The sequence below is a fragment of the Phyllobates terribilis genome, unplaced genomic scaffold, assembly GCF_046119375.1.
Source record: "Phyllobates terribilis strain yellow unplaced genomic scaffold, ASM4611937v1 Scaffold_11__3_contigs__length_659146591, whole genome shotgun sequence".
NCBI lineage: Eukaryota > Metazoa > Chordata > Amphibia > Anura > Dendrobatidae > Phyllobates > Phyllobates terribilis.
Genome location: NW_027362771.1, coordinates 109,382,047 through 109,391,687, shown reverse-complemented (window position 1 = coordinate 109,391,687; position 9,641 = coordinate 109,382,047). Strand labels below are relative to the sequence as shown.

General features: G+C 44.6%; 1 protein-coding gene across 2 annotated transcripts in view; it reads right to left on the bottom strand.

Moving 5' to 3' along the window:
- Positions 1 to 1,628: 1,628 nt before the first annotated feature.
- GAS2L3 (growth arrest specific 2 like 3) overlaps positions 1,629 to 9,641 on the bottom strand; it is a 31,178-nt gene continuing 23,165 nt past the window's right edge. For both annotated transcript variants that reach the window (XM_073651459.1, XM_073651460.1), the window contains one exon: positions 1,629 to 5,058. In XM_073651459.1, coding sequence (XP_073507560.1) covers positions 3,784 to 5,058 — 1,275 coding nt within the window. In that variant the 3' untranslated portion in view covers positions 1,629 to 3,783. The remainder of the gene's footprint in view (positions 5,059 to 9,641) is intronic.

Genomic DNA, 9,641 nt, shown 5'->3' with positions numbered 1-9,641 from the left:
TAACAAGAAACCATCTTACATCATCACATCTATGATGTAGTAGCTTCCAACACACGACCTCTAGTAATTCAGAGCTACAGTAAAATACCACTTTAGCTTGTGATTATACGGATTTATGGTGACAAGGTACTCACATCCATTTGGAATCGTGCTAATGGATCATTAGTAGTACCAATGAATTATTCTGCCTAATGGGTAGGGATCGCAAAAATCTAGCTGGTGTACACAAGGAGGTTATACAACCAACTATACAGCTCAAAGTTTAAGTTTAATCTCAATAGCCCATATAAATAGAACATGGGTTGTTCATAAGAAGAACATTTTTAAATTGTACAATTGGGTACAAATGTAATAAAATAGGGATTACTGTCACTTTACAGTAATGAGTTTTATGGCACTGCGCTGTTAATTGCAACTTTGGTTAATAGGACCAGTGTTCCAACTGAGGCCAGACCATTAGTAAACCAGGAAATGGGCAATGTGTATACTCCACTTAATGTACATAAAGACTACATAGACAAAATAGTTACATGTAGACACAATGACCGCATAATTGTAATACAATCCAGGAAGATATGTCCCCTTGGTAGAAGGTGCTCATAATGTTCTGGCTGTGTCCACGCTACATTTTTGTAAGCAAGTCATGTGACAAGGCTCATTAAAAAGGGTCAATATGGAGTTATACAATTGTTACTTCCAATAGGTGGCACTAGAGTTCACGTCCTCTTCCTCTCTGAATAAGCAATTTGCATATTAAATTCATCATTGCATGGCCTATAAACCTCCTTACACTGGCATGTCAGACGTGTCACTCTCCACAAGGAGAGGTCATCTTTTAGACCCCAGTCAGAGGCCTCTCATACACCCAAATCAGATCTTCTGCTTTGCACTGAGGAGCAACACCAGTCTGCAAATTGAGATTCTGGTTTGGATTTTTTTTCTAAGGCTAGATAATTGATTGCTGCTGGATCCATTTCAAGGGATGATTATAGGACATGTGAACTTACAAGCCTAAGTCATGTGGTAATGTAAAAAAAGAGAACAGGGCGCAATGGGTGACTCAGTAATAAAATAGGTAGGGGGGGGGTGTGGGAATGGCTACTAAGCTTATGGAGTTGTGCACCTCTGCACAACCCCAGTGTAAAGCTCCACAGGCTGCGCTCCGTTCGTGGCTGTCATCTGCTTTCAGCGGCGTTCACAGATCCTAATCTTGCGATGGTGAGTCACGTGATCAGGTTAGTTGCGCTTATCGCCGAGATGGACGCCCAGATTCACCACCACTCCCAGCAGCGTTCCGGAGGGGTTAGGGCAGCGCAGTTTGGAAACCAAGGTAGTGACTACTTAATTATGTTCATCCCACAGGTGGATGAACAGGTGAATGGAGGCAGCTCTACCGCACCCCAAACAGGGGGAAAAAAAAAAAAATCAATGAATGTGAATAGCGGTATCAGAGCGCCAATAACTGGGCAAAAATTAAATTAAAATGACTGATTTATTAATACACACAACGCGTTTCGGTGGACAAGGCCACCTTCATCAGGTGTCACACACCTGATGAAGGTGGCCTTGTCCACCGAAACGTGTTGTGTGTATTAATAAATCAGTCATTTTAATTTAATTTTTGCCCAGTTATTGGCGCTCTGATACCGCTATTCACATTCATTAAGTCATGTGGTAAGGCTCGTTAAACCCTTCTCCCCCAGGCCATTTTCTGTTTTTTCTACTCCCCTTCTTACAAGAGCCATAACTTTTTAATATTTCCACCAATATGGCCGTATGAGAGCTTGTTTTTGTGGGACTAGTTGTACATTTGAATAGCACCATTGATTTTACCATATAGTGTACTGGAAAATGGGAAAAAATTCCAAGTGCGGTAAAATAAAAAAAATAAAAAACACACACACACACACACACACACACCAATTGTGGAATTGCACTTTTTTTTAAAAATTTACCATCTTCACTATATGGTAAAACTGACCTGGCCATATGATTCTCCATGTCAATACCAAAGAGGAAACTTGAAGGCACGATCATCCGATAGCATGTGCTATACGCCGATCTATGAACGCTAGCCAAACAACTCATTGACGCCCTGCAATCACGTCGCGGGTACGCCATTGGGAGCGTGGAATAACGCACACCCCGCCGGCAAATGTTGAATCCCGCTGTCAGGGACTGACAGCAGGATTTAACAGGTTAACTGCTCCACCTGTGGCTGTTAAAAGCATGACATCTGATTAAATCAGCTGTCATGTTCCGGGAAAGATGCAGGCTCCCAAGTCAGGGACACGACATATGACATAAATATAGGTCATGTGTTGTGAAGGGGTCTAAAGGGTCAATATTGACTTTTAGGATTGCTTAGAGTTCAAGTCCTCTTCCTCTCTGAAGAGGAAATTTGCATATTACATTTCCAAGAGAAGCACTGCATGGCCTACAAGTCCCCTTACGCTCCACAAGGAGAAACATTATCCCTTAGACATTTTTGAAAGTAGTGTTTTGCATCCAGATTGTAGTTTTACGGTTCCCATTTTCTTAAAGAAAACCTGTCAGCAGGATTTTGCTAAGTAAACTATAGACATTGTCATGTTGGCGCTGTTACACTGATTAAAATGATATCTGCGATGAAGAAATCCGTTTTGTGGCTCTTGTGTAATTTTTGAAGTTTTCATTTAAGGATATGCTCGTGCTTCAGGACGGGACTGTCTTTTTTTGGTGTTCTGTTTCTTGCTCCGACCCCCAATGAACGAATATGTCCAATATGTTAAAAAAAATTCTACAGAAGACATTTTTTTACCGCCATTAAAAGCATATGGATGACAAAACTCTAAAATGTGCCAAGTCAGCAATAGGGGGGGGGAATAAATTTAAAAAAAAAAAAAAATATGGGCCAGTCCTTAACTGTATAAGATACTACATAAATCATAATGTGATAAAATAATTATATAGGACAACTAGAGAGCCATTTCTGACAAACTGAAAATACATTATTATGTTCTCTCCAATCCCCCAAATGATTATTTTAAAACACCTATTTACTTGCTATGAAGTTACTTATAAATCAAAAATTAAAGTCACTAAAATAGCAAAGTTACTTAAAAGTGATTCTCCAGCTTAGACCAATTTTAAAAAGTGTATTGGTGAACTATATTTTCTGTGATTCAAGAAATAAAGAAAAGCAGCAGGATTCTCAAATTTCTGTAGCTGCCCTTCTAACAAAATGCATAGAGGCTTATACTCGCAACAAGTGAACAAACAGGTAGCAGAATTTCTACCATTCGCTAGAAAACACAAGCAATGTCACTCTGGAGAAAAACACACACCTTTCCATGCCAAACATTGCAATTTGTAACGAAGGACTAACCTGGTGTCTTATTTTACAGTTTTTTTAAACTTTGCATAGAATCAGTCATAATGTAGTCAATTAGCCATCTTTAGATTCCTTTAGAACCCTTATGGGAAGGCACGCAAGTATTACAATCTCCACAAGTGAGGCAGGTTTTTGTAAAAGTCTATAAAATTGTTAAGTTCCTGCCAGCAGGATTTTTCCATACAGAGCACAGCATGTACATATCTTCCTGGTTAATCGTAGTGATACTGTCACACAAGCTATAGAGGCGTTTATTGCATAGTGTCATAGCTAAAAATTTAGGATTGTGCTTGGCTTTATGTATAGAGGATAAAACAGCTTATTAAATTATCCCTACAGTAAAAATAAAAGGATCCATTTATTCTCCATATTGCGTCACTAGATTAGTGACACTGGAAAGGTCTTCTGGATCACTTCTTTGTCACAGTAAGGTGGTCCCCCTTATTTTTAACCGATTTTTCTTTTGTGGAATCAGGAGCGGCTCGACGAGACAATTTTGCTCTTGAACCCAATTGATCAGACACAGTTGGTGCTTTATCTTTTTTTACAGTACGGCTTATAGGCTGAGTTTTGGTAGAGGATTTTGTCTTTGGTACAGTCTGTGTTTTAGGTGCAGATTGTGGAAGTTTAACTACAGAGAGTGGGGTGCGTCCAGACATTGCAGTCTTATCGGTTGCATTCTTATTGGTGCCATTTTTGGCAGACTGGACTGGTTTAGTAGTATTCCGGCTAACGGCATCAGCAGTTGGCGGTTTAGACAGTGGGTGAGAAAGGTATGGATAAATAGGGATTTTGTCAGGCACACGAGAAGATACCACAAAGGGCTTCCTCTCCTGGAGATTGTTCTTTGGCATCTCTGTATTTTTGCTTACTTTAACATCCTTGAAGGCAATTGTAGCTGGAACAGATTTCTGATTGGCAATGCTTTTGTAGTTCTGTTTTACAACCTCAGTCCTTTTAGAGAAATCAGATTTAATTGATGATGCAATAGCTGGTTTACTAGAAGTTGGTATATTTAATGGTCCCGGCTTAGTCTGAAGGTCAGGAACACCCTTAGACTTGGTTATATGACGGGCCAAAGATGTGGGAGAACTCCTAGGAATCTGCATCTTCTCGTTTGTACCCCCACACTGCATGCTTTTACCATTCTGAGCTATTTTAGTAGTATGTAAGCCATTGGTTTTCCCAACATTAGTAGGTGAACTAAGGTTTTTCTGTGTACCTTTCACTTCAGGCCTAGCAGTAGCAGTATGAGGTGGAGAACTGGATTTCTTTGCTACCTTTTTCTGTGGCTCAGGAAGTAATGGAGACCCCTTTCTTGGCATGACTTGGATTTTGGGACGTACTGATGTCAATGGTGAATTCTTAGTTCCCCTATGAGTAGTTGACGTAGGTGACTTTTGGCTCCTGAGATTAACACAGGAAGGGGTTACTTGTGGTGATGGGGTAGATGCCAGTTTTTGCGAAGCTTTGATTGCAGATATAGGGTTCATTACAGGAGGCTGAAGAGATTTGCTGGTTGGTGTTGACAAGCTGTCACTTTGTACCCCTTTCTGGAACTGTAAAATCTTTTGCTCCAAAGTTGTAAACTGAAGGACTCTGCAAGGGTCAAATTTTAACAAAAATCCCTGAAGAGTATCCCATCCTCCTCCTACTCTTACCATGACATGCTTTCCGTGTAGCATCTGCAAAAGAAAAACAGCAAACATACTGATTTAGCATGTAACAAGAATCCAGTCACCAAGTTATATTAAAGGGTTACTAGTAGTGATGAGCGAGTAGCTTTCATTAACCCTTTCGGCAAGCACCAGAGCATGCTCGATGAGTATTTTAGCATGCTCAGCATTTCTTTTACTGTCGCCGCGGCTGCAAGTGTCACAGATATTAGACAGCTGTGACACATGAAGATTGACTGTCGAACAGACAATCTCTGCATGTGTCACAGCTGTCTAACCGCCATGACACTTGAAGCCAAGGCGACAGTAAAAGAAATGCTGAGCACGCCAAAATAATCGGCGAGCACCTCAGCGTGCTCGCCGAAAGGGTTAATTAAACCTACCTCGCTCATCACTAGTTACTACCATCTTATAAAGCGATGCTAAAGAAATGCCATCCCTTATGGAGGCCTGACCTCCTGCAATCATGAAAATGAAGGGGCCAAAGCACTGCTGCTTTAGCACTGGTTTTCCTAGAGCCTCTGTGCAAAAAAGAAATGTAGGTCTAAAGAGCTGCGCAGCTGCTTAATTTTGAAGATTGGTGGTGTCCTAGGGGTCAGACCCACAACGATCATGAGTTGATTGTATATCTTAGAAATATGGGAATAACCCTTTAACATTAGGTGCTAAGGATACTTATTCTTTGCATTTGCCACGAGGTTCCCATATTTATTAGCAGCACCGACATTTCAGTGAAGAGGCCTCACCTTGAAATACTGCAAGCTGTTTTTTCTTGTATTTCCATATACCCAAGATACAGGGATACATTGATTCTTTCGTCAAATCTATACATGGCATAGTGATATATTACACAAAGGCATATATATACATTACACTTAGGTCCAGAAACATTTAGACAGAAACCGAATCTTCATGATTTGGGCGCTGCGTGTTATTATTTTTCATTTAAAATGAAACCGATGCAATTGAAGTGTAGACTTTCAGGTACAATTAAAGGGGTTGAGCGAAAATATCCTGTGAAATGTTTAGGAATTGCAACCATTTTTCTACAAAGCCTCCTCATTCCAGGGCTCAAAAGTAAATGGACAAACTAACTTTACCATAAAGAAAATGTTCATTGTTAATACTTTGTAGAGAATCCTTTGCAGGCAATGACTGCCCGAAGTCTGGAAGAAATGGACTACACCAAACGCTGGGTTTCCTCCTTTGATATGCCTTGCCAGGCCTTTACTGCAGCCGACTTCAGTTGTTGCTTGTTTGTGGGTCTTTATCTACTATATAATTGTCTTATCCCGTCCGTCCGTCTTGGAAATCCCACGTCGCTCATTGGTCCGGCAGCGGCCAATCAGCGCCGCTGGATTTCTGAAAAAAGATGGCGGCCGTTAGCGGCTCATCTCGCGGACGGAGGTCAGCGGCGATGCAGCGGGAAGATGAGCGGCGCTAGCAGCACAACTACCCCGTGTGAACGGAGGACCGGGGAGCGGCGCCGCCGGTCGGGATGCTTCTGCTGCGAGCGCCCGCTCATCTCCCGGCTTCTCGCAGCAGAAGGAGAAGCACAGGCAGCGCCGCTCCCCGGTCCTCGCTAATGCGGAGCCGCACAAGCAGCGCCGCTCCCGGGCCCACACTAATACGACGCTGATTGGTCGCGGCCGGCCACCGCGACCAATCAGCGAGATGGGCGGCAAATTTAAACCTCACTCTGCTGATTGGTCACGGCCGGTGGTTGCGACTAATCAGCGATATTGGCGCCAAATTTAAACACCGCTCTGCTCATTGGTCGCAGTTACCGGTCACGAATAACCAGCATTATTGGCGACAAATTTAAACACCGCTCTGCTGATTAGTCGCGGCCGTGAACAATCACCATTATTGGCGCCAAATTTAAATAACGCTCTGCTGATTAGTCGCGACCGCCGGCCGTTACCAATCTGCGATATAGGCGCCAAATTTTAACACCGCTTTGCTAATTGGTCGCGGTTGCCGGCCTCGACCAATCAGCGATTTTGGCGCCAAATTTAAATACCGCTCTGCTGATTGCGCCCGGTCGGCCGCATACCTATTCTAGAATACCCGATGCGTTAGAATCGGGCCACCATCTAGTACCTTATGTTTTGTGAAATGCATGCTCAATGGGGTTGAGATCTGGTGATTGAAAAGGCCATTGCAGAATATTCCACTTCTTTGCCTTAAAAACTTCTGGGTTGCTTTTGCAGTTAAATGCCGCTGTTGGAGATTGACAGCTGCATTTAACACGTTAACAGCCGCGGGTGGATCGAGATTCCACCTGCAACTGTTTTGGGCACATGACAACTGTATAAATCAGCTGTCATGTGCCTTAAAACACGCTGGCTCAACGCCGGAGCCCGCACGGAGTGCAGGGACAAGACCTATGACGTATATATACACGTCATAGGTCGTGAAGGGGTTTAAAGAGCTGAAATTCCTAAACCCTTACCCCAATTAGGATGTAAATACCCTCAAAATTGAAGCCGAGAGTCTGTACTTTAAGCCATCTGATTATATAACTGTATCTTGAATATGTTTTGTTAAACAACTAAAATGCCAAACCTTGTCACTGTCAAAATATTTCTGGACATATAAAAAAAATGTATGTATATTATATTTCTTAAAATTATATATAGTTTTGCTTACAAATTATCTCTCTGCAAACATGTATCCAGAAACCAAAGTGGTTGGATTCAGAATGCATCTGTGTCTTTACTAGTGTCTGTAACTGGACAGAATGAGGCCACAATGACGTGTTGTGTGTATCCGTTCATTTGTAATATGAAAATGCCGCTAGAAAAAAGGCATAGTCTGTGACTTTATCAAATGAAAAGTTATCCACCTGGTGTCTCTAAGGAGACAATCAATGCTGCCTCAGAGGATTCTTAAAGGGAATCTGTCAGCCATCTATATGGACATGTAGATCATAGGAAGCTTAATAAACGGATACCTTGATCTCAGGGCCGGCGTCAGCACCCGGCGCACCCGGGCAAATGCCGGGGCCCTGAGCAGGCAGAGGGGCCCACTGGCGGTCGCGCACCCCGCTGGGCTATGGGCGGAGGAGAGCGGTGTCAGCGCCCGCCCTTCTCCGCCGCTTGCTCAGGGCCCCGGCAGCCCGATACTTACCTCTCCCTGTGCCTCCGCAGATCAGCTGTCTTCCTGCTCTGCGCTCCCTGTGACGTCTCAGGTCAGAGGGCGCGGTGACGTCTTTACACCGCGCCCTCCCCTGAGCCGTCACAGGGAGCGCTGAGCGGGAAGACGCCGACAACGCTGGAGACCGGAGCCGAGCAGCGAGCGGCGGGCAGCAGGTGAGGAGAAGGGAGGTGAGTATTTGATTTTTTTTTTTTTTTTTTTAATGTATGGAGGCATGGGGCATTATAAAGAGGGGAGGGGGGGCATCCTGCATGGGGCATTATAAAGAGGAGGGGTGACAGCCTGCATGGGGCATTATAAGGTGGGGAACAGCCTGCATGGGGCATTATAAAGAGGGGGGGATTCCTGCTTGGGGCATTATAAGGTGGGGACAAGCCTGCATGGGGCATTATAAGGTGGGGAACAGCCTGCACGGGGCATTATAAAAAAGAGAGGGGGGGACATCCTGCATGGGGCATTATAAAGAGAGGGGGGGACATCCTGCATGGGGCATTATAAAGAGGAGGGGTGACAGCCTGCATGGGGCAGTATAAAGAGGAGGGGTGACAGCCTGCATGGGGCAGTATAAAGAGGAGGGGTGACAGCCTGCATGGGGCATTATAAAGAGGAGGGGTGACAGCCTGCATGGGGCATTATAAGGTGGGGAACAGCCTGCATGGGGCATTATAAAGAGGGGGGGATTTCTGCTTGGGGCATTATAATGAGGAGGGGTGACAGCCTGCATGGGGCATTATAAGGTGGGGACCAGCCTGCACGGGGCATTATAAGGTGGGGAACAGCCTGCACGGGGCATTATAAGGTGGGGAACAGCCTGCACGGGGCATTATAAAGAGAGGGGGGGACATCCTGCATGGGGCATTATAAAGAGGAGGGGTGACAGCCTGCATGGGGCAGTATAAAGAGGAGGGGTGACAGCCTGCATGGAGCATTATAAAGAGGAGGGGTGACAGCCTGCATGGGGCATTATAAAGAGGAGGGGCAGCCTGTATGGGGCATTATGTGGGGGGTAACAGCCTGCATGGAGCATTAAAAGGGGGGGCCTGTATGGGGCATTATGTGGGGGGGAACAGCCTGCATGGAGCATTATAAGGGGGGGCAGCCTGTATGGGGCATTATGTGGGGGGTAACAGCCTGCATGGAGCATTAAAAGGGAGGGGCCTGTATGGGGCATTATGTGGGGGGTAACAGCCTGCATGGAGCATTATAAGGGGGGGACAGCCTGTATGGGGCATTATGTGGGGGGTAACAGCCTGCATGCAGCATTATATGGGGACCGGTATCCTGTATGGAGCGTTATATGGGGGCCAGTATCCTGTATGGAGCGTTATATGGGGGCCAGTATTCTGTATGGAGCCTTATATGGGGGCCAGTATTCCGTATGGAGCCTTATATGGGGGCCAGTATTCCGTATGGAGCCTTATATGGGGGCCAGT